Source organism: Vanrija pseudolonga, chromosome 6 (genome assembly GCF_020906515.1).
Source record: "Vanrija pseudolonga chromosome 6, complete sequence".
NCBI lineage: Eukaryota > Fungi > Basidiomycota > Tremellomycetes > Trichosporonales > Trichosporonaceae > Vanrija > Vanrija pseudolonga.
The window spans coordinates 2,297,928-2,317,464 of record NC_085854.1 but is presented as its reverse complement, the minus strand read 5'-3'; the positions used below and the strand labels follow the sequence as shown (position 1 = coordinate 2,317,464).

At 63.6% G+C, this 19,537-nt stretch overlaps 11 protein-coding genes across 11 annotated transcripts; 4 read left to right on the top strand and 7 right to left on the bottom strand.

Moving 5' to 3' along the window:
* The first annotated feature begins 86 nt into the window (after positions 1 to 86).
* On the top strand, positions 87 to 873 carry rsm7 (37S ribosomal protein S7, mitochondrial). The gene is made up of 2 exons (XM_062775255.1): positions 87 to 778; positions 817 to 873. Exons 1-2 carry the CDS (start codon positions 111 to 113, stop codon positions 833 to 835), a joined length of 687 nt encoding a protein of 228 aa, XP_062631239.1. The 5' UTR covers positions 87 to 110; the 3' UTR covers positions 836 to 873.
* A 114-nt stretch (positions 874 to 987) lies between these two features.
* nap1 (putative nucleosome assembly protein) lies at positions 988 to 2,243 on the bottom strand. The gene is made up of 4 exons (XM_062775254.1): positions 2,076 to 2,243; positions 1,886 to 2,001; positions 1,533 to 1,835; positions 988 to 1,473 (listed from the first exon to the last, which is right to left on the bottom strand). Exons 1-4 carry the CDS (start codon positions 2,179 to 2,181, stop codon positions 1,135 to 1,137), a joined length of 864 nt encoding a protein of 287 aa, XP_062631238.1. The 5' UTR covers positions 2,182 to 2,243; the 3' UTR covers positions 988 to 1,134.
* A 380-nt stretch (positions 2,244 to 2,623) lies between these two features.
* LOC62_06G008710 (uncharacterized protein) lies at positions 2,624 to 4,475 on the bottom strand (the record flags this gene model as incomplete). Its single annotated transcript, XM_062775253.1, has 2 exons — positions 4,265 to 4,475; positions 2,624 to 4,222 (listed from the first exon to the last, which is right to left on the bottom strand). The coding sequence occupies exons 1-2, from the start codon at positions 4,280 to 4,282 to the stop codon at positions 2,624 to 2,626; spliced, it is 1,617 nt and encodes a 538-aa protein (XP_062631237.1). The 5' UTR covers positions 4,283 to 4,475.
* Positions 4,476 to 4,705: 230 nt separating this feature from the next.
* On the top strand, positions 4,706 to 5,485 carry img1 (54S ribosomal protein subunit img1, mitochondrial). Its single transcript, XM_062775252.1, has 2 exons — positions 4,706 to 4,818; positions 4,925 to 5,485. The coding sequence occupies exons 1-2, from the start codon at positions 4,731 to 4,733 to the stop codon at positions 5,431 to 5,433; spliced, it is 597 nt and encodes a 198-aa protein (XP_062631236.1). The 5' UTR covers positions 4,706 to 4,730; the 3' UTR covers positions 5,434 to 5,485.
* PPP2R5D (Serine/threonine-protein phosphatase 2A regulatory subunit delta isoform) lies at positions 5,460 to 8,649 on the bottom strand. The gene is made up of 5 exons (XM_062775251.1): positions 8,430 to 8,649; positions 7,351 to 8,082; positions 6,066 to 7,295; positions 5,882 to 6,013; positions 5,460 to 5,830 (listed from the first exon to the last, which is right to left on the bottom strand). Exons 1-5 carry the CDS (start codon positions 8,451 to 8,453, stop codon positions 5,780 to 5,782), a joined length of 2,169 nt encoding a protein of 722 aa, XP_062631235.1. The 5' UTR covers positions 8,454 to 8,649; the 3' UTR covers positions 5,460 to 5,779.
* A 1,160-nt stretch (positions 8,650 to 9,809) lies between these two features.
* Positions 9,810 to 10,597, top strand: QCR9 (Cytochrome b-c1 complex subunit 9). The gene is made up of 3 exons (XM_062775250.1): positions 9,810 to 9,870; positions 10,167 to 10,289; positions 10,417 to 10,597. Exons 1-3 carry the CDS (start codon positions 9,859 to 9,861, stop codon positions 10,465 to 10,467), a joined length of 186 nt encoding a protein of 61 aa, XP_062631234.1. The 5' UTR covers positions 9,810 to 9,858; the 3' UTR covers positions 10,468 to 10,597.
* Positions 10,598 to 10,995: 398 nt separating this feature from the next.
* Positions 10,996 to 12,551, top strand: qpct (Glutaminyl-peptide cyclotransferase). Its single transcript, XM_062775249.1, has 5 exons — positions 10,996 to 11,204; positions 11,258 to 11,273; positions 11,320 to 11,512; positions 11,546 to 12,331; positions 12,392 to 12,551. Exons 1-4 carry the CDS (start codon positions 11,003 to 11,005, stop codon positions 12,326 to 12,328), a joined length of 1,194 nt encoding a protein of 397 aa, XP_062631233.1. The 5' UTR covers positions 10,996 to 11,002; the 3' UTR covers positions 12,329 to 12,331; positions 12,392 to 12,551.
* Positions 12,552 to 12,583: 32 nt separating this feature from the next.
* On the bottom strand, positions 12,584 to 14,192 carry nuo-49 (NADH-ubiquinone oxidoreductase subunit, mitochondrial; the record flags this gene model as incomplete). Its single annotated transcript, XM_062775248.1, has 4 exons — positions 12,584 to 13,579; positions 13,617 to 13,805; positions 13,900 to 13,976; positions 14,017 to 14,192. 4 exons carry the CDS (start codon positions 14,190 to 14,192, stop codon positions 12,621 to 12,623), a joined length of 1,401 nt encoding a protein of 466 aa, XP_062631232.1. The 3' UTR covers positions 12,584 to 12,620.
* A 272-nt stretch (positions 14,193 to 14,464) lies between these two features.
* Positions 14,465 to 15,753, bottom strand: SPBC530.09c (Putative mannose 6-phosphate receptor-like protein). Its single transcript, XM_062775247.1, has 4 exons — positions 15,406 to 15,753; positions 15,229 to 15,343; positions 15,014 to 15,183; positions 14,465 to 14,951 (listed from the first exon to the last, which is right to left on the bottom strand). The coding sequence occupies exons 1-4, from the start codon at positions 15,648 to 15,650 to the stop codon at positions 14,507 to 14,509; spliced, it is 975 nt and encodes a 324-aa protein (XP_062631231.1). The 5' UTR covers positions 15,651 to 15,753; the 3' UTR covers positions 14,465 to 14,506.
* A 62-nt stretch (positions 15,754 to 15,815) lies between these two features.
* RGT1_2 (Glucose transport transcription regulator RGT1) lies at positions 15,816 to 18,087 on the bottom strand. Its single transcript, XM_062775246.1, has 7 exons — positions 18,029 to 18,087; positions 17,974 to 17,994; positions 17,843 to 17,911; positions 17,447 to 17,800; positions 16,789 to 17,390; positions 16,394 to 16,750; positions 15,816 to 16,336 (listed from the first exon to the last, which is right to left on the bottom strand). Exons 1-7 carry the CDS (start codon positions 18,068 to 18,070, stop codon positions 15,970 to 15,972), a joined length of 1,812 nt encoding a protein of 603 aa, XP_062631230.1. The 5' UTR covers positions 18,071 to 18,087; the 3' UTR covers positions 15,816 to 15,969.
* Positions 18,088 to 18,191: 104 nt separating this feature from the next.
* Positions 18,192 to 19,413, bottom strand: ausA (Non-reducing polyketide synthase ausA; the record flags this gene model as incomplete). Its single annotated transcript, XM_062775245.1, has 2 exons — positions 18,192 to 18,371; positions 18,418 to 19,413. The coding sequence occupies 2 exons, from the start codon at positions 19,411 to 19,413 to the stop codon at positions 18,192 to 18,194; spliced, it is 1,176 nt and encodes a 391-aa protein (XP_062631229.1).
* Between the last annotated feature and the right edge of the window lie 124 nt (positions 19,414 to 19,537).

The window sequence follows — 19,537 nt, the reverse complement described above, 5'->3', positions numbered from 1 at the left end:
ATTCTGGCTGCACTACCACTTCGCTCCGATCAAGGCAAAGAAGGCCAAACCTCCAAAAGTCGAAGCCAAGGTGCTTGCTCGCTCGACAGACCACATCGCACACCACCAAAATGTCTCTGCGGTCAGCACTCTCACAACTCGCACCAGCACGGCGCGCATTCACGACGTCGGCGCTGCGCCGTGCGGCCGCACCCACGCCCGCGGCTCCCGCAGCCACCGACGCCTTTGCCGACCTGGCCCGGATCACAGCGACGCCCAACCCCGACGCTGCGGCGTCCTCGTCCTCTGCCTCGTCGTCGTCAGCGTTTGCCCAGCCAAAGGAGACGAAATACGAGCTCAACCGCCGCGGCTACACGCCCAACTTTCTCCCGCCCAAGGTCGAGCCCGTCGTCGACCTGTTCACCAAGCTGCTGATGCGGGACGGCAAGCGCGCCAACGCGGACGCGCGCGTGTCGGCCATCCTCGCGCAGATCCAGCAGACGGCCAACCAGCCCCCCGTGCCGCTGCTGCGGCGCGCGATCGAGCTCTCGGCCCCCTCGGTCCGCATCCTCAACAAGAAGGTGACGGCCATGAAGGTCGTGCAGGTGCCCAAGCCGCTCAACGAGCGCCAGCGCTGGCACGCCGGCATCAAGAACCTCTTCAAGGCGGCCGAGCGCGGTAAGCGCACCGGTGTGCGCTTCAACGACCGCCTCGCGCGCGAGGTGTTCGCCGTGCTCGAGGGTACGAGCGACGTGTACAAGCGCGTCGAGGAGGTCCACCGCCAGGGCATGCTCGGACGGTGGGTGTTGTGTGTGCGACGCGTTGCTGACACCTCAGTTCCAACCTCAGGAAGTAGTGCGAGTAGTAGTGGGATGGATGCATTGCATGGTCGTGTGGTGGGGTAGGGGGAGTAGAGGGGGCAGAGGAGGCCAAGAAGAGGGGGGTAATGATGGAGAGCTGAGTGGAACACGAGGACGCCGACGCTCGCCGCCTCGTGCCGTCGTCAGTCGCCAACTGGTGCATCGAACCCGGTCACTATCAGCTCTACTTCTCTCCACAATCACGATACATGGACATTTTGCACACGGCACGCGCACTGCAGGCACACATTTTTTCTATAGTCACTACCATCACTGCCTTTCGGCTGCGGCCTGCCTAGTTGCGCTGCTTCTTCTTGGGGGGCTTCTCGTCCTCGTCGTCCTCGAGGTCGATGGATCCCTCGTCGTCGTCGTCCTCCTCGTCGTCCTCGTCGTCGAGCTCGTCGGCGTCCTGGTCGTCACCAAGGAAGATGGGCACGGCGTTGGGGAGCAGCTCCTCGACAATCTGGAAGCCGATCGCGAACGGGTCGTTGGCCTCGGTGAAGAAGTGGAAGAAGGACCCGACGTCGCCCTCAATCTCGGCGTCCTCGTCGTCGGCGAGCTCGTCGACGTTGCCAATCTTGCGCGGCTGCTTGGCCACGAGGTCCTTGCCCTCCTTCCACTCGATCTTGTCGGCCTGAGCGCGGCTGTTAAAAAAAACGCCACCAAATCAACAAACAAAACAAGCCCACGCACGCTAACGACCAGGTCCTCGTCGGCGTCAAACTCGCGCAGCTCGTCCGTGATGGAGCCGTCGGCGGGCGCAGCGGAAAGGCCCTCGCGGAGCGTGTACTTCTTGCTCAGCGTCTCGTTGGTGAAGTAGGGGTTCTTGGCAAAGGTCTGGAGGAGTGGGTTAGGAACGTTCCAAGCATGATAACCCACGAAAACCAGCTCGAAAGGACGCGGGTCGTTGGCATCCTGCTTGAGCTCAATGTCGGTGATGTACGAGAGCGCCTCGCGGTCCGACGCGGAGACGGCAGCGATGACGGGGTGGGAGAGCTGAGGCGGTCAGCGAGCGGTCCACCAGTACGATCACCACCACCACATACAAGCACAATCTGCCAAAAGTTCTTGATACCCTTGACCTTCTCGCGGACAAAGTTGAGGTGCTTGAGGTTCTCGGCCGTCTCGAAGCGGTCGACGCGGATGCCCTTGTCCTTGGCCGCTGTGCGGTGTGTGAGCGAGCAAGCTCCACCATCAACGCGCCGGCGCCCCGCGTCGCGCCGACCGCCGACTCACCGTTGTGCAGCTCGAGGGCGAGCTCGGCGGGGATGTCTGCGTGGTCAGTGCAGCCCGAGCAGCAGTCGCCGCTCTTCGCACCGAAAGCGTTGGTTCCGGTAGCCATGGTGTGGATGGTATGGATTGGATGGACAGGAAACAATAACGAGATGGAGCAGCAAGTTTAGATTGCCTCGACTGAGAGAATTGCCAGGCTGCTGCAATGACGCCTTGGTGAATGGCATGGCCGGAACCGAAATCCGTCACGCGGCAAAAACATTCACGCGTGGCACGACGCAGCCGCGACAGCGACCATTTGCATTCATCGACGTCGACGCACTCGGCAGCAAGCAGCTACAGCGCATCCACAGGCCCTCGCTAGCAAGCTATATACAAAGGGGCACGGACAGTGGTGCACGTACGGCGCGGCACGGGCGAGTGCCTCGCTCGCTCGCTCGCACCGCGTAGGCAAGGCAGGTGGGGCCGTGTCGTCCAGCGTTTGTCGCGGTCGAAATCAGTCTGCGTGCGCAGACTTGGAGTCAAGAAAAAACCACAGTTGCAGACCCGTGTCAGCTCGGCCGCTGGAGGAGGACGACGCGCTGGCCGGGCGGCGGCGCAGCGTCGGCGTCGGCGCTGGCGTACGCGCCGCGGCGGGGCCAGGGCTGGAACTCGGCGCTCGGCTGGGAAGGCATCGGGCGGCCCTGTCCTGGCGCGCCGAACGCGCCTCCGCCGCGTTTGGCGAACTGAGGCGGGGGCGGGGGCGGGGGCTGGGAGGGCACGCTCTGCCGACCACTCGGGTCGATGTTGCGGACGTGGTGCGCCAGCGGCGGGCCAGGACGCTGGAGGAGCGTGAAGCCGCCTCCGCGGTCCGCGTTGCCGCCTCCGCGCCCACGGCCCCTACCGCGCTCGCCACCACCACCGCCGCCACCGCGCCCCCTACGCCCGCCGCCGCGGTGGCTGCGCTCGCGCTCGCGCGGCTCGTCGTGCTCGCCGTTCGGGATCGTCGGCGACGCCGGCGCAGACCCAAACTCGGCGCGCTGGGGCGTGACTGGCGTCGGCACGTCCGACTCCTCGACCGGGCGGCGGAGTAAGATCTTGACTTCGCGCTCGGGCTCGTCGCGGGCAGCTTCGCGATGCTCACGGTTCCTTCCACGGCGGCCGCGACCCCCGCGCCCTTCTCCCCCACCGGGCGCGCGGCGGCCCCTGCCACCGCGCCTCCCCACCGCCTCGACCTCCCCCTCGTCATCGTCGTCGTCGCGCAGCACCTCGAGGCCCAGCTCGAAGCGCCCAGCCTCAAGGCTGACAGTGTACCCTTCTGCCCGTTCAGCAAGGTTGTGCTGCTGTGCCGGCGCGGCGTCGGCGCGCTCGTCGACAGGCGGCGGGCCAACTTCCGCACTGAGCGGCGGGTGGGCGATAAGCACGGCGGGGCGCGGCTCGTCGTCGAGCCCGTTGAGCGCCTCCTCTGCGCGGCTGATGGTGGTAAAGTACGCCGCGCAGCCGAGCACCGACGCGACCCATTTCGGCGGCGGCATGTCGCCCGCCATCGCGGCCGCGGGCGGCGGCGCGCTCTCGTCGTCGCGCTGGAGGCGTAACCCGCGGCCCTTCTTGTAGTGCGTGCCGGCCTGCACCGCAAGGCTGGGGTCAGCGCTCACGGGGCGCCAGTGCCGGCTCGCATGTTCGACGTAGCGCGTCGCCGCGCGCGCCGACTGCGCGACGACCGCCGAGCCCTTCTTGAGCATGTCGAGTGTGCGCACCGCGTCGAGCGGGACCACGACCTCGTACCCGCGCTGCACGAGGCGGCGGACGCTCTTCGGCGCCCACATGAGCGCCGAGACGTCGACGACGGCGACGCGCCACCCGTCCGCCTCGGGCTCCGAGTCGCTCGCTGACGACTCGTCGATCCGGCGCTGCTGCGGTTGCGGCTGTGGCGCTGGCGCGGGTGCAGGCGCAGGGGTAGGAGCTGCTGCAGCAGCTGCACCCCACGCACGCCGCGTCGGCGACTTGTTGTTGTTGTGGTTGTTGGCCGCCCCGGCGCCGCCACCACCACCACCGGCGGCACCGGCCTTGTCGTCGACCCCGATGGCGTTGACGCGCGACTCGAGGTCGGCGATCTGGTGCTCGAGGTACGCGGCCGACAGGGCCTTTGAGAGCGCGGCCTTCTTCTCGGCCTGGGGTTGGGGGTGAGCAAGGCTGCCTTCGACGCAACGCACCAGTTGACCGTCACGCATTGTGCGATGTGCGTTTGGCTAGTTCATCGGCGGGTGCGTAGGTGTGGTGAGGGGGGTGTGTGGTGGGGTAGTGGGTGTGGGAGTTGTAGTAGTTGATGATGATGGTTGATGTCGAAGGAGTTGCTCGAGCAGGTTGTGCTGCGTGCTGCAAGTCTTGGCTATTATGTCGTCGTCGTTGTCGTCGCTTGTGTCGTCGTCGCAGGAAGCAGGCAGCACGACTCGCAGCGGCGAAGGCGGAGGCGGCGACGCCCCTCTCTGCCGCGGCTGTTGTCTCGCCAGCCAGTGAGTGAGTGAGCCGACAAGGGACGGATCCGCCAGATTTAATGACGTGTGCTCCTGCTGCGGTATCATACCCACCACCACCCCGCCTCTCCCGACTTTGCTCGACAGTGGCCTTTGACCTCGAAATGTTGAAACGAGATACTGCATCGACAATAACAACAACAAAATGCGCCAGGCTATCGCGCGTATCGGCGACGTTTTGAGGGCGGGCCCGTCGAGCAGGTCACTGTCGACCAGCGCCGTGCGGGAAAATTGTAAGTGGAGTGAAGGTCGGGGGTCACTGTCTCCTTGGCAGTCGCCTCCTCGACCCGGCACGCCTCGCCTCGCGTGCTCGCACACTCGGCCAAGCTCACACCCCAGACCCCTTCTCCAACCGCGCCGTCTTCCCCGCGTCGACGCTGTCGTCCCCCGAAATCCCGGCCAACCTCATCTCCCCCAAGAACGGGTGGAGCGTAGTCACGCACCAGAACGAGGCGCTCAAGAAGGCGTACGACGGCGCCGGCGTGCTCAAGACGCTCTTTGCGCGCCGCTCGGCCCAGCGCATCAAGACGGGCTCGGTGCTCTCCGTCATCTCGTACAGCAACCCCGCCAAGACGGGCGTCACCCCCTTCTCGGGCGTGCTCATGGGCGTCAAGCGCCGCGGAGTCGACACGAGCTTCACCCTCCGCAACGTCGTCCAGAGGACCGGCGTCGAGATGAACTTCAAGGTCTGCTCCCCCATGATCAAGGAGATCAAGGTCATCCGCCGCGCAGAGGGCCGCAAGTCGGGCATTAGGGATCTCCGCCGCGCAAAGGCCACCTACCTCCGCGACCGCCCCGGTGTCATGTCCCAGATTGCAGGCGCCCTCAAGGCCAGCACCCGCTCATAGCCTCGCCGTCTATGGCTCCCGGCTCATACTCATCGGATACGTGGCATGCATAGTGTATATATCAGCCGTACGCCTAGGCGCCCAGCCCCAAATGCCATGGCGCCACGCTCCCGTGTACTACTACTAGTCCTGGAAGATGCTCGTTCGTGGCCGCGCGCTCGCACGGCGGCGGCGGCGGGATGGTTGCAAAGTTGAAAGTTGAAACGCGCGTCGGGGGGGTATCCATGGTGGTAACTCTGGGGTCTCTCGTAGACTTGCTCCATTCTCAACCGGCTCTGAGAGGTTGGGATATGGTACACTGTAATGAAAATGATGCCGGAAAGGAAGAGAAAAGGAAAAGTAAGTTCTAGGCCTGCTCTGGAGGAGCATTAGGGGTGCCTTCAAGGCTCCGGTGGGCCTGGGGGTAAGTGTCAGTTAGGTCCGCATGAGCGTGAACAAGCCCACTCACCTCGAGGTCACGCATCACGGCCGGGTCAATCGGCAGAACCGACTTTCGCCTCATCGTTGGTCCAGTCGGGCTGGGACTCGCAGGAGCGGGGTTGATCGCACCGCTGTGAAGAGGCGTGACAGGGCTCGTGGGCTGAGGGTATATAGTCAATGACATGCCTCTAGTGTACCGAAACGCTACCCACGCTACGCTGCTCAAGGCCGGGATCGGCAACGGGGACGACATCGTCCGCAATTGACCTGTCGAGAGTAAAGCTCTCGCTGGGGTCAAAGCCGTTTTGAGTGAGGTCTACTGATCCGTCGCCGTCGTCCTCGAATGGCTCGGGGCGGGGCGGGGGCGAGTTGCGCAGCAACTCGGGTAACGGCTGAGACGAGCCGCTCGCCTTGTAGTTTGCAAGGGCCTGATCTCTCAGGACCATCCACTCCTCGTAGCGGGCGACTGATCGGTCGTAGTCTTCTCTGCGTTGCCTCTTGTAGTTGTGCGAAACCTCGTCAAACAGCTCGGGGTTGATCTCCATGAGAAGCTTGAGGGAATTGTAGACCATGCCATGGATCGTTCGGTTCCAATGGTGCTTGGAGTTTTGGTAGAGCGCGGGGAACACAATCGGCAGGATGACGGCAATGTGCTCGCCCATCAAGTTGACAATGTACTCATTGTTCCAGTAGTAGAGGGCTCGCTCGGCGACCTGGAAGTGTTGCGAGTTGATACAGCGAGCGAGTTGCGAGAAGAGGGGGTTTTGGATCTTTGCAAACTCGGCGCCCTCGATGACGTCCAAGATCTCCTCGACCTCGTTGAGGTACATGACCTCCTTGGGCGAGTTGACCTTTGGCCAGTAGCGGAGCAGGCCGAGGATGACCTCCTCGGTGAGAGCTGGGTCCTTTTCCAAGAACTGGACCACACAGTAGGCCAGTTGAGGGTGGTAGAGGGCCAGCGACTTGGCCTTGTGCAGTGGCAGAAGAACCCGGGTGAGGAAGATCTTGTGCTCCTCCTTGAGGGGTAAGGCAAAGCCGTTGATGATCGAGCCAAGAATCTCGAGCAGCTCGGCGATTCCGTTGTGTCGTTCCGTCTCGTAGACAAACTGGAAGAAGACATGGTTGATCGAGCGACGGATGAAGGCACGCAGGTTCAAGAACTTGCCGTAGATGCGGTGCAAAGTCGTCTTGAGGAAGTCGCGCTCACGGGGGTCCTCCGAGTCGAACAGCTCGAGAAGCGACAAGACAAACGTCTGGTCAATGTAACGCTTGCCGACATTGGTGTTGAAGTCGGGGCTCTCGACAAAGCGGAGGAAGAACTCGTAGACAATCTGGAGGTGGGGCCATGCCAGCTCCAAGACGGGCTCATCCTCCTCGGGGTCGAAGGCATCGCCTGTTGGGTTGACCTGGGGCGGGATGGAGCGGAACAGGTTGGACGCGAACTGAGACGGAGCGTTAGCAAGAGGCGATTAGCCGCACTGGTCGCAACAGACGCACCATTCCAACGACCTCAGGGTAGATGGGCTCTGTGATGACGCCACGCTGCTGGGTGATGTACTCGAGCATTTCATGCAGGGTCTGCGCCTTGACCTGCTTGCCACGCAGCTCTGAGCTCGCATCGTTAAAGTCAAAGACGACCCGACATTGCTGGAGCTTTTGGATGAACAGGTCGTTGCGCTCCTCGGGCCGAACCTCGTTGAAGTTGGGCAGTTTCTCAATGTCGACACGCTCCGTGACGTAGAAGCGCGAACTGCGCTGCTTGCGGGGCGTCTTGCCAACAATCGGAATCGTGTCCTTTGGCGCTCCACGCAAGCGATTGAGCGGGTTGCTCGCCTTGGGCGGGGTTGGCTGTCCATCAGGCCCAAGCGGGCGGTCGGGCGAGCCAAAGGCGCGCGAGTGCGGCGAGTGGGGGATGGGGTCGGCGGGCATCTCGGGGTTGTTGACGGCTTGTGGTTGGGGCGCGCCAGAGATGATGACGAGGGGTGGGGCAGGGGATGTCTTGTCCGAGACGGGGGAGCGTCGGGGAGCGAGGGGCGTTCCTTGGGCGGCAGCCAGCTGGGAAGAGGCTGAGATGACGCCGACGGATGGGTCGGTCGAAGGGATGTGAGGTCCACTGCTAGCGGGAGAGACTGAAGCTGGTGACGAGGGGCCAGGCGAGGGCGACTGAGACTGTTGCTTTGATCCTGACGGCTTGGCTTTACCGTCCGAGCCAGCCTTTGTCCGTGAAAGCTGGAAGAATGTCAGTAATGATGGCATGCGAGGAGAGGGTGATGGCGAGGAGCGACAAGTTGCTAGGAGAGACGAGGTATGGTGATTGTTCACCGCCTCTGGCCAACACACAAGGTCTGAGAGATTCGGGAGTTTGGGTATCACTCCCGCTGGGTGGTGGCCAGGTTGGCTGGCTGGTTGCCCGGCCGGCAGGGCCTCTGTGTTGAGCATTGTGCCCACAACTCTCGACCCTCCTCTCTCGTGTCCTCTCTATCCGAGCGCAAAGCAAAAGCCAAAAAAGCAATGGCTTCTGTCTCTCTCTCTCTCTCACTCTCATATACTGTGATGGTGTTTGGTCATGTACTCACCACGGCTTTCTTCAACCCTTTCATACTTCTCGCTTATACCGGGTTCAATCGTCGCCGGCGCTCAATCTGACGCGCGCGCGAGGGCGATCCTGGTAAAAGAGAGATTGGGTAGGAGTGTAGGTGACTGCAGCTGATGGATGGCGGCGAGGTGAGGGCGAGTTTGGGTAGAGTTGTTGTGTTTGGGTGTTGATGGGTAGCGGGTGGTGGTGGTGGTGGTGTTGGTGACGAAGCCGCGTGGAGTTGGGTAACGTCGTCGGTCCAAACCAAGTCAGGCGGCGGCGGCGGCGGGAGCGCTTTGATGCTGCTGCTTGTTTGTCGATTTAAAGGTTGATGCTGGGATGCTTTGCTTGCTGCGGAGCAAGTCGTTTGTCGTGTCGGAAGAATAGGGAGACGGCGAGGAAGGAAGGGATGGGCGAGCACGGAGCTGCGTGTCGCTTGTGGTGGTGGTGGTTGTTGGGGGAGAGCGGGGAGTGGGAGAGGGAGAGAGTGGCTGCTGTCGTGGCGTGTGCGCAATGCAAAGACTTGCCTCGCAACGATGAGAGAGCGTGCGTTGCAGTGTGCGTGCACGTTAAAGGAGTAAAGGGGAGGGAAGGTGTGTAAGAGGTGGTGGTGGTGGTGGTGTGGTGTGTGTGTGTGTCTGTCGACACGGACAGGTACAAGCGTGTGTGTGTGTGTAGTGGTGGTTGCAGTTGGTGGTGGTGGTGGCCCGCGAGTGGTGGTGCTGGTGGTGGTGGTGTCGATGCGGCAAGCTGGCTGGCTGAGCAAGGCAAGGCAAGGCGTCAGACCCGCAGGCGGGCGGCCAGACGGAGCCAGTGATGCTGCTCCTTGCTCGTCTCGGCAGCCTCCCAGCTCCCAGTCGTTGTCGTTTGTGGCCCCGTCCCAGGAGCCAGGACACGCAGGATCCCCAGCCAGTGTGAGCCAAGCAGACGCAGCGGCAGCCAGCGGCAGCCAGTCTAGGAGCCTCTTACAAACAGGGAAAACACCTCGAGGGCCCAGGGTCACACACCCAGCCAGCCAGCGACGACAGCGCGGGCGGCAACAGGGGCAAGCCAGCCAGCCGGCCAGCCAGCCAGCCGCAAGACGGCCCAGGCGGCGGGGAGAACTGACACGACGCGACGGCGCGACCCACCACCCCCGCACAGTCTGTCTAAAATAGGAGGCGTGTTTAAGCCCTGCCAGCGGGGTTATTATGCCTGGCTGCGTGTGGCGGTCTCAATGCCTGCCCGATTTGATTCCGTCTCCTTTGTGTCGGAATGGACTTGGTCGGATTGGCAGGTTGCTGCCGCTGTGGGCCTGGCTGGCTGGCTGGCCTGGCTGTGGGTGACGCCGGCGCGCGATCTCTTCCTGGCTGGTGCCGCTGGGTCAACGTCAACGACGACATTGATCACCACTCTACACCACACACCCCTCTCACCTTTCCTCCTCCAAAATGGCCGGCGTCGTGAGTTCGACCACAGGGGGTGCTACGCCGCTACCCGCTTCGACATACACTGTGATGCTGACCATGCCTTCCTCGCTCCTCGACTCGCCCGATTCGTTCCGGTCAATGTCCATGTCCATCGCGTTGTGGTCCACTCGGCGTCCTTGACCTGTCTTTGTCTCGACCTCGAACCTCGGCATGCCTTCCCGCTGTCCCTGCCGACGCTCTCCCCTCGCCGCCGACCCTCTGCCCGTCTGCCCCGGTCCTGCATCTCACACCTAACCTCGAATCGCCCCCAACCTCGACCACCTCCACAGATCTACAACACCCTCTTCCGCCGTAACTCGGTGTTCGTCCCCACCATCTTCCTCGCCGCCTTTGGCTTCTCCATCGGCTTCGACCTGGCCACCACCTCGTTCTGGGACAAGCACAACGCTGGCGTGAGTGGAGCGAGAGGCGCGTGCGGCGCTCTTGTCCGCAACTCTCGGCTATCAGTCGGCCGTGAACGCAAGCACGACGGCGCCGCCTGCCCGATGCCTAATCTAACACACACTGACGCCCCCGCAGAAGCAGTGGAAGGACATCCGCGCCAAGTATGTCGAGGCCGCCGAGGACTAAGCCCGCAAATGAGTAGCGATAGACACACTGGCGCGTAGGACGAACGCGCTGGGCTGTGTCGGATGAGCGCAGCGAGCCAGTGCTTGCTGTCGGAGCTCTCCAGTAGATGAATGCATCGTCTTAAAAGGCAGGAGGGCGGGCCGTTGGCCGAGGTGTGGCGGTTGGCGGCGACGCGAGGCCATGGTGGACCAGAGGTCATGGTAGACCAGAGGTCGAGCGTAGGAGGGTAGCTGGCAGCTCGCAACGGGGCGCATGCTTTGAACCATGCCTGCGCGCTTGTGCCCGGATTCTTGCTTGCTCGCCACTGCGACGTGCACTCTGTGCTCGGTGACCCAGCCGAATCGATGCGATGTAGTCGTAGTCTGATCGACAGCGGCGCATGCCACTGACCGGCCCGTAGATACGCCCAACGGAGGCATTCCTCGCCAGGTGGCACGGCAACCAGCCGGCGTCGGGCGTGGTGGTGTCGTGTAGCCCGAACTCTAACCGCCGCCGCACCTCACAACACCACCCATCTCACCTCATTCACGCCGTTATGCGCCTGCGCCTGCGCCTCGCCCCGCTGCTGCTGCTGCTTCTCGCGGCGCCGCTCGTCGCGGCGTTCAGCTCGCGCGCGCGCCGGCGCGACTTCCGCGCGCTCACCGACAGCCAGATTGCGGCCGTGGCGACCTTGCCCCCGGCGGAATGGGACGCGGTCGACACCGGGCACCTGGCGCATCTGCTCGTGCCGCGCGTGTGTGAGTGGCGGCGCGGCCTCAAGCTCGTGTATATATAGCTGACAACGCCCCAGCCGGGTCAGAGAACAAGTGAGCCAGCCACGCGCACCGTGGCGCCCCCGCTGACCTCCACCAGCACGCTAGTCCAAGCCTACCTCTCCTCCGTGTTCACCAAGCTCGGCTGGCACGAAGACAAGGACAACTTCAAGCAGCAGACGCCGCTCGGCGAGATCGAGTTCACAAACCTCATCTACACGTTCGATCCCGACGCGCCGCGCAAGCTCGTGCTGAGCGCGCACTTTGACTCCAAGTGGTTCAAGGAGGGCGGGGTGAGTGTTGGCCGCTGACAGCACTGACCTTAGTTTATCGGCGCGACTGACTCGTCGGCGCCGTGCGCGACGCTCATCGACGTCGCAGAGGCGCTTACCCCGCTGCTGCAGAAGCGCAAGGAGCGCCTCGCGGCCGGCACGCCGCTGCTCTCGGCGGGCCACGACGAGGAGGACGCCGCGCAGACGACCCTCCAGATCATCTTCTTCGACGGCGAGGAGGCGTTCCACGAGTGGACGGACACGGACTCGGTGTACGGCTCGCGGCACCTCGCGGAGAAGTGGGACGCCGAGTATCTGCCGCCCTCGCACGACTTTGTGCGCCGGCGGCTCAACCCGCGCCCGACGGTGCTCGACACGGTCGACGTGCTCGTCCTGCTCGACCTGCTGGGCGCGCCGCGGCCCAGCATCACAAGCTACTACCGCGACACGGACTGGATGTTCCTCGAGCTCGCGGCCACCGACGACAAGCTGCGTGCTGCCGGGCTCGTCGAGAGCGGCCTGAAACCGCAGTGGTTCTCAAAGTACTTCGGCTTCCAGGGCGGCGGCATCGACGACGACCACCGCCCCTTCCTGCACAAGGGCGTGCCGATCCTGCATCTGATCACGAGCCCGTTCCCCGCCGTCTGGCACCGCATGAGCGACAACAAGGACGCGCTCGACCTCGCCGTGCTCCGCAGGTGGAACCGCATCATGCGCGTCTGGACCGCCGGATACCTCGGCCTCGCGGCCGACGACGGCGCACCGCCGCCCGGTACCGAAACACCCCGGAACAATGCGTCGCCTAGATCGACAACCGACGAGCTGGTACGTCCATAGATTGTATGTCGTCGGCCGCGCGGCCGCGCCACAAGAAGAAGTGCGTGCTGACTTACCTGCCAGTAACGGACGGACTTTGTAGCATACATAGAGTGCATGGAGAGGTAGACAGGCGGGTGTCATGGAGGCGTGGGCATTGGCGAGCGTTTTCAGACTGACATTGACTTGAAACTCATCTGTGCAACTAGCCTCAACAAAGCGCTTCGCGCTTCGCTCTGCTCGCAGCCTCGCGCTCCGCGCTCCGCGCTCGGCTGCTTCGTCCTGCTTGATCCGATGCATTGTCTAACCTACATTACCTGTCAACCTCACCGAACACCAAGTCCATGGTACCGATAATGGCAACAGCGTCTGGGAGGAAGTGGTGGCGCATCATAAAGTCGGCACCGGCAAGGTGGGCAAATCCTGGTGCGCGAATCTTGCACTTGTACGGCCTGTTAGTGCCGTCCGACACGAGGAAGACGGCCATCTCGCCCTTGGGGGCCTCGATCGCCGAGTACGTCTCTCCGGGAGGGACAGAGTAGCCCTCGGAGAAGAGCTTGAAGTGGTGGATGAGCGCCTCCATCGACTCCTTCATGGTCGCACGGGGGGGAGGCACAATCTTGTGGTCGTCAATCTTGATGGCGCCAGTGGGCATCTTGTTCAAGCACTGGCCAATGATGCGGAGCGACTCGCGCATCTCCTGGACACGGCAGAGGTAACGGTCGTAGCAGTCGCCGTTGACACCGACGGGGATGTCAAACTCGACGCGGTCGTACGCGTCGTAGGGCGAAACCTTGCGCAGGTCCCATGGGATACCCGAACCACGGAGCATGACGCCCGAGAACGAGTTCTCGAGGGCCTCCTGGGCAGTGACAACTCCAACGCCAATGGTACGGTTCTTCCAGATACGGTTGCCCGTGACGACCTCCTCAATCTCGTCGATGCGGCTCGAGAACTGGGTCGCCCACTTGAAGATGTCGTCGAGCAGGCCGTGGGGGAGGTCGGACGCGACACCACCGGGGCGGACCCAGGCAGTGTGCATACGCGCACCAGAGACACGCTCGTAGAACTCCATGAGCTTCTCACGCTCCTCGAAACCCCACAGGAAGGGGGTCAGCGCACCAACGTCCATGGCGTGGGTGAGGACGGCCATGAGGTGGTTGAGGATACGGGTGATCTCGCCGAAGAGGGTGCGGACCCACTTGGCACGCTCGGGAACGTCAATGTTGAGCAGCTTCTCAACAGCGAGGGTGTAGCAGAGCTCGTTGGTCACTGTGGCACGTTAGCTAGCTCCTTGAGGATTACCCACTCATCGAGACGTAGTCGAGACGGTCAAAGTAGGGGAGCGCCTGGGTGTAGTTCTTGTACTCGATGAGCTTCTCGGTACCGCGGTGGAGGAGGCCGATGTGGGGGTCGGAGCGGAGGATCTCCTCGCCGTTAAGCTCGAGGATGAGACGGAGCACACCGTGGGCAGCGGGGTGCTGGGGACCGAAGTTGACTGTGGAGCAAGGTGGTTAGTCGCCACTCCGAGGCATCCTCGGCCCCGCTCGCCTCCAAGCGGCAGAGCGGGCTCATCACACCAACGAACGTACCGGTGAAGTGACGCATCGAAGCGTCCTTGCGGCCCTGCGTCTCCTGGAGGATCTGCTCGGCGTTGAGTCCGTGCAGCCTGCGGCGGTTAGCACTGTGCCCAGTGTTGGCGGCCTCACTCCTCGACCGAGAAGGCGTGGACGGGGCTCTTGCCCGTCGAGGTGGTGGTGGTGGTGGTGGTGGTGGTGCTCGAGGCCTCGCTCGCGAGGCCGCGCGCCGCGAGAGGGCGGACAGCAGCCGTCGCCGAGCGGGCGGCGGGCGCCCTGGCCATGAGGGGGCGGAGGTTGCGGAGCATGGCGAGAGAGTGGTGAGGGTGCAAGTGCTTCGACGACGCAACAGCAGCAGCAACAGCAACGACCAAGGTCGAGAGTTGTCGGTAGCAGGCAGTGAGCAGCCGCGCTGCCTGCACCAGTCGGTGTGGAACGGACGCAGGCTGGTTGGTCCCGACGCCTCCTGCCTGGGTGGGTGCAACAAGCCAGCGGCCTGGCGGTCCACCACCCTGGGCGTAAAACTCCGATTGTGGCAGCTGGTTCCGCCGACTCCTCCACCAACCCCCCCCCCCACCCGCACCATCACACCCATCTATGCATACACACTCCCCGGTGCTCTCTAAATATCAACCAATCCCTGGTGCACGCCGACAGTAGGCTCCTGGCGCCCCCCACCGTTGGTCCGCTCAGAGCTCTGGCGCGGGCTGGTACGCCACGCATTAAGCTCGCTGTTGATGGCGCGCGCATCCTGGTCGTCGTACTGGTACTCGTCGTCCGTGTCGTCGAGGGAGAAGCGCGCGCCCGCCAGGCGGTCCTCCTCGCCGCCGTCGTCGGCACGCACCTGCGAGTAGCCATTACGCTGGGAGCGGCGGCCCTTGAACAGGCTCCAGCGGCGGGGCGGGGCAGCGGGCGCGGCAGTGCTGCTGCGGTTGACGACGCTCGGCAGGCTGAGCTTGGGCGCCGAGAAGCGCGGGAGGGGGAACTGGTCGAGCCCGCGCCGGCCGAGGTAGAACCGGTTGTACAGCGAGTGGCCACCAAACCACGTCAGGACGGCGACGGCGATGCTGCGCGCGTTAGTCCCGTTTCGGCCGGCCAGCCGATCACGCCACGGGCCACGACGACTCACAACGCGCCAAAGGCGATCAGATGCCCACTCGCCAGCTCAGCCTGCGGGCTCGTCGCACACGCGACGTGCGTCGGCCAGTCAAAGAAGAAGTGGCACGAGTTGTCTCCCGGCGGGAGGGCAGCGACGAGGCGCGGCTTGCCAGCGCCAAACTCGCTCTGGCTGCAGATGAACTGGGGGGTCAGCTACTAGTGAAGCCGTTCGCCAGCGGTACCCACGCGAATAGCCGTCGACGCGCGCTCGTTCTCGTTCCCGGGACACTTTGATCCGTTCTCGAGGACGAGCACCGGCTCCTTGGTCCCTGGGCTGAGCGTGATATTTGTTGACACCTGGCTGAGGAGGAAGGTCAGCGGCCCGCAGCGGCAATGCGGTACGACGACGACGTCGTGACGTACCCGAGCGAGAAGTCGGAGCGCTCGCCCGCGCCGCCGCTACTCGGGCGCTGGACGACGCCGCCGACCTTGTCTGCCTCGTCGATGCCCCACAGCTCGGTCACGACCCCGCGGCACACGTTGAGCTTGTACTCGTTCTTGTCGGTGCCCGCGTCGGCCGTGTAGTCTGCCGACGCTGATGCCAGCGACGACAGGTCGTAGTGCGTCCCGTCGTCGAGGGTGATTGTGCACGCCTTGTCCTCTGGCATGGTGTGTGTCTCGGGGGTGGGTAAGTGTCTTGTTGTGAAGTGGCTGCTGCGTTGTGGCGATGTAGAGGCAAGGCCGCGAGTCGTGTGTCCCTTGTCGTCGCCGTTGACAACAAATCCACACACAGGAACCAGGGGCAATACACGACGAGGCTGACGTCGATAAGGAATCACTTGAAATGGCGTCTTACGTGGCACGTGACCCAAACCACGTGGGCGCCATGCGCCAGGGACAGTGCCATCGGTGGCGGCTGCACAGACATGATGGCGTCCTGGACGTGGATGTTGGCTACATTTCGATGGTACAAACTAAGTCTTACTGCTACACGACCTCGCCTAGAGCCTTGACGAGCTCCGAGACATAGTCCTCGCGCCTACACGTCACGAGCATGCCGATAAACCGGTGGATATAGGGCAGGTATGACACTTGCAGCGCGCCAGCCCTCATCGCGTGGTTCGGAAGCGCAGCCCATGCCTGGCGCGACTTGAGCACCGTGATGGCCGTCATGACGATATCGCACACCTTGACGACCCAGTCGAAGATGGGGTCAAAGTTGGCCGCGGGAACAGACGCACAGAACGCCGACGTGCGCGCTAGATTGTCGAGCAGCAGGTCGAGGCTCAGCTCGGCGTGCTCGTGCCCGTGCTGTGTGACGAGGCCGTGGGTGCGGCAAATGTTCCAGAAGCGGCTGGCGGGGTCAGCGAGTCTGGTCTGGGTCTGGATTTTTGAGCGGTTGACTACTCACTCGCGCAGCCACGCCGCAGTGATCACGAGATTGACGTTTTCCCGGTCGTGCTCCTGGGCCAGCGCGACCTCAAACTCGCGCGATAGTGTCTGCTGTAGCGCCACTGCCGACTCGACAGTCCATCGGCTGCACATGACACCGGAGCGCGCGCACCCGCCCCGCCAGCACGCGACGATTTCCCGGTCCACGAGGGAGAAGAGCCTCAGGTGGTGAAAAGGGAACCCCGCGAGCTCGTCGGCCGGGAGCGACTCGCGCCGGTGCCGCGTAAGCTCCCAGATATTGCCTGGGAGTCGGAGGATCTGGCTATGTCTTTGATTTGTTGTCGGTGTTACCGCCTGCGCTCGCTCGATGATGGTTCTGGGGTCAGTGGTGACGCTACTGCCATGCACACTCACAAGATGCAGTAGGCTTTCAGCCGCGCCCCAGTGTCCTTGGCACCCGCCTGGTCCAGCTGGAGCACTTGTGCTATGCTCAGCGCCTGCTGGAGGTAGAACCATGATGTCTGCAGGTCGCCGAGCGTCAAGTACACATAGTTCAGCAGCACGCTCGTGGCAATGTCGTCCACCGAGAACTGGGACGACGGCCCAGCAATGGTGCAGCACAGCGCCGCGTCCGCCACGTATCCCTTGACGGCGAGGATGTCTTCGCGGCGTGCCGACTCGGGCTTTCCCATCGCGCTGATGATCTCACACACGGCCGCCATGCCGAACACGAGCGCGCGGAAGTGGCGCTCGACGTGGTGGTCGCCGTCCGCTATTCGGCGTTCAACAACGTCCTGGTCCAGAATCGGCAGGTGATGCTCTGCATTGTCGAAAAAGGCCTGCACGTACTCGCCGAGCTTGACATCGTCAATGTAAGCCTCGAAGCCTGGAGACGGCGCAGTGGCTGCTCGCGGGGTCGGTACCGACGGCAGCTCGGCGACCGACTCGGTACCGACGGGTGGTGGGTCGTGGGGTACGCTGGGCTGGCGGGACGGGGGAGCCGAGAAGAGCCAGTCCTGCGTGCATATTATCGTTAGCGTCGGCGGCTTGACAGGCACAGCAGCACACGCACAAACGAGTCGAGCCACGGCAATGCTGCCTGCGAGGCTGACACCTCTGGCCATAGCGAGGTGAGATCTGACGCGTCGAGCCAGGCGGACGCCGCGAGGAATGTCTCGTGCTCGGCGCTTTGGGAAAAGTGGGGTTCGCCTCCCGCGCTACTGCTACCAGGCGGGAGGAGCGACGACGGGTCGGACGATGAAGATGCTGAGCTCAGCATGCTCCCCAGCGCTGGGAGCGTGTCGACGACAGCGGCCGCGAGGGCCTCTTGCTCCGTTGCGCTCGAGAGGAGCAGTGGCACCGGCGCGCCGGCGGCGCCAGCCGCTGCTGTCGAGCCGCCGCGCTTCGGTCCCCGCGGTCGGTGTTCCTGTGGGTGGGTCAGGCGGCGGGATCGGGCAGCGACACGCACGTTCTCCCAGGTACATTTCTTGCCCAGCTTGTCGCAGGTCGGGCACACCGTCTCTGGGCCGCCGAGGCACTGTTGCAGCCGTTGTGAGTGGTTGCGAACCGACAGACAAACAAACAACACGACCAACGCACCCGAATCTTCCGCCGAGAACACTGACATCAGCGAGCGGACACGCGGAATACCCACCTGATCACACGCCCTCGACGTGTGTTTCCGCCGTCGCTCCATGGTGAGAGCAAGAGTACAGTTGAACGAGCACGGTATTTAGTCCGTGTGCGGGAAAATATAAATGCAGCGGCAACAGGATGTTGACGCGCTACTGTGCTTTGTGCGACTCTTATTCATTACGTCACTGGTCTAGGGCATCCGCCACGACCTTGTCTACAACAGTGGCGACATGTTTGTCTACTACGACCTCGCTCGCGAGCGTCCCCTCCGACCCCGCGTCCTCCTCGTCAACACCGAGGTGGCGAAGCGCAAAGTTGATCAGCGGCGCAATGTGCTCATCCCACCCGGGGACGTCGGGGCCCTGGTCGCTCGTCAGCTGGCGCCACACCGAGCCGAGCTCAACTCACAGTGTACTTGAGATCAAAGGTGTGCCCCTCGTTGGGGACATATACCTCCTCGACCTCGGTTCCGAGTTCTCTCAGGCGCCTCGCATAGCGCATACTATGAGTAAGCGGCACCACGGGGTCGGCTGAGCCATGGAAGACGATCGTTGGCGGGTGTGGGCCTCGCCACTTTTCCAGCCGGCCCAACGGGCTCTCGGCCCATGCAGCCGTCTTGGAGTCGGCGCCGGGAGTCACGAGCAAGTGCATCAACCGCGCAGTGGTGACAGCGAGGATGATCAGGTCGTTCTGGAGCACCCCGCGCGAGGTGTACTCGTAGTTGTCGAGTCTTGCCCTCAGCCGGAAGTTGTCAATGGCCTCGGCGGCGCTCTCAACACCAAGGTGCACATGCGGCACCCCGTCAACGGCGCGCGAGAGATCGGTGCTCGCCAACTCGGCTTCAAGCTGCTCGGGGGTAAACTCCCCGCTGTAGGCGTCGGGCATGATTTCAATCGGGATCGGGCGGGTCACAAGCGGGTCGGTGAAGTCGCTCGGGCCGTACAGGTCGAGCAAGGCGCGCGGCGGTGGGACGAGTACCTGGGCATTGAGGGTAGCCAGGCATCCGCCTGCGGATTCGCCCGCAACAGCATACGCGTCGACATTGACCAGCCCGCCGGCCAAGCGGGGTAGGCTCGCTCGTGCCCAGTCAAGCGCGCTCTGCGAGTCCTCGAGCATGTCGCGCAGCTTGGCGTGCGGCGCGAGGCGGTACCCGTACGACGCGATGTGCACGCCGTGCTGGAGCAGCGCAAACAGCCACGGCATCGGCGTGTGGTGTGTGGCGGCCATGAATGCCCCGCCGTGCGACCACAGCACCCACGGCGAGGTGGAGGTGGCGACGGGGGAGAGCCAGACGCGGATACCTAGCTCCACGCCGTGCTTGGTCGCGTAGACGTGGTCGCTGAACCCGGGGGGCGCTTGCGCCGGGGGTACGGTGGGGGCGGGAATGGTGGTGGGGGCAGTCATTGTGGTGGGGAAGGCGGGTGGGGAGGAGAGCATAGGCGATGACGGGTCGTTTATCTATACACCGAGGGTGCAAGCAGGATGTTGTTTTCCCGCGACTCGGCTCCTCGATATTTGAGCCTACCAA

What these genes read in the sequence shown, in the direction of transcription:
- rsm7 (XM_062775255.1), top strand. Translation starts at nt 111, where the DNA reads ATGTCTCTGCGGTCAGCACTCTCACAACTCGCACCAGCACGGCGCGCA.
- nap1 (XM_062775254.1), bottom strand. Translation starts at nt 2,181, where the DNA reads ATGGCTACCGGAACCAACGCTTTCGGTGCGAAGAGCGGCGACTGCTGC. An exon ending in CGCCCTCGAGCTGCACAACG is followed by an intron (nt 2,002 to 2,075) that starts GTGAGTCGGCGG and finishes CACACCGCACAG; the next exon opens with CGGCCAAGGACAAGGGCATC. An exon ending in ACTTTTGGCAGATTGTGCTT is followed by an intron (nt 1,836 to 1,885) that starts GTATGTGGTGGT and finishes TGACCGCCTCAG; the next exon opens with CTCTCCCACCCCGTCATCGC.
- img1 (XM_062775252.1), top strand. Translation starts at nt 4,731, where the DNA reads ATGCGCCAGGCTATCGCGCGTATCGGCGACGTTTTGAGGGCGGGCCCG. An exon ending in CAGCGCCGTGCGGGAAAATT is followed by an intron (nt 4,819 to 4,924) that starts GTAAGTGGAGTG and finishes CTCACACCCCAG; the next exon opens with ACCCCTTCTCCAACCGCGCC.
- PPP2R5D (XM_062775251.1), bottom strand. Translation starts at nt 8,453, where the DNA reads ATGAAAGGGTTGAAGAAAGCCGTG. An exon ending in AAGGGTTGAAGAAAGCCGTG is followed by an intron (nt 8,083 to 8,429) that starts GTGAGTACATGA and finishes ACATTCTTCCAG; the next exon opens with CTTTCACGGACAAAGGCTGG. An exon ending in CCGTGATGCGTGACCTCGAG is followed by an intron (nt 5,831 to 5,881) that starts GTGAGTGGGCTT and finishes ACTTACCCCCAG; the next exon opens with GCCCACCGGAGCCTTGAAGG.
- QCR9 (XM_062775250.1), top strand. An exon ending in GGGACAAGCACAACGCTGGC is followed by an intron (nt 10,290 to 10,416) that starts GTGAGTGGAGCG and finishes ACGCCCCCGCAG; the next exon opens with AAGCAGTGGAAGGACATCCG.
- qpct (XM_062775249.1), top strand. Translation starts at nt 11,003, where the DNA reads ATGCGCCTGCGCCTGCGCCTCGCCCCGCTGCTGCTGCTGCTTCTCGCG. An exon ending in AGTGGTTCAAGGAGGGCGGG is followed by an intron (nt 11,513 to 11,545) that starts GTGAGTGTTGGC and finishes CACTGACCTTAG; the next exon opens with TTTATCGGCGCGACTGACTC.
- SPBC530.09c (XM_062775247.1), bottom strand. Translation starts at nt 15,650, where the DNA reads ATGCCAGAGGACAAGGCGTGCACAATCACCCTCGACGACGGGACGCAC. An exon ending in CGCTCCGACTTCTCGCTCGG is followed by an intron (nt 15,344 to 15,405) that starts GTACGTCACGAC and finishes CTTCCTCCTCAG; the next exon opens with CCAGGTGTCAACAAATATCA. An exon ending in CTGATCGCCTTTGGCGCGTT is followed by an intron (nt 14,952 to 15,013) that starts GTGAGTCGTCGT and finishes TAACGCGCGCAG; the next exon opens with CATCGCCGTCGCCGTCCTGA.
- RGT1_2 (XM_062775246.1), bottom strand. Translation starts at nt 18,070, where the DNA reads ATGGAGCGACGGCGGAAACACACGTCGAGGGCGTGTGATCAG. An exon ending in AGAAATGTACCTGGGAGAAC is followed by an intron (nt 17,801 to 17,842) that starts GTGCGTGTCGCT and finishes ACCCACCCACAG; the next exon opens with GAACACCGACCGCGGGGACC. An exon ending in CTGAAAGCCTACTGCATCTT is followed by an intron (nt 16,751 to 16,788) that starts GTGAGTGTGCAT and finishes CACTGACCCCAG; the next exon opens with AACCATCATCGAGCGAGCGC.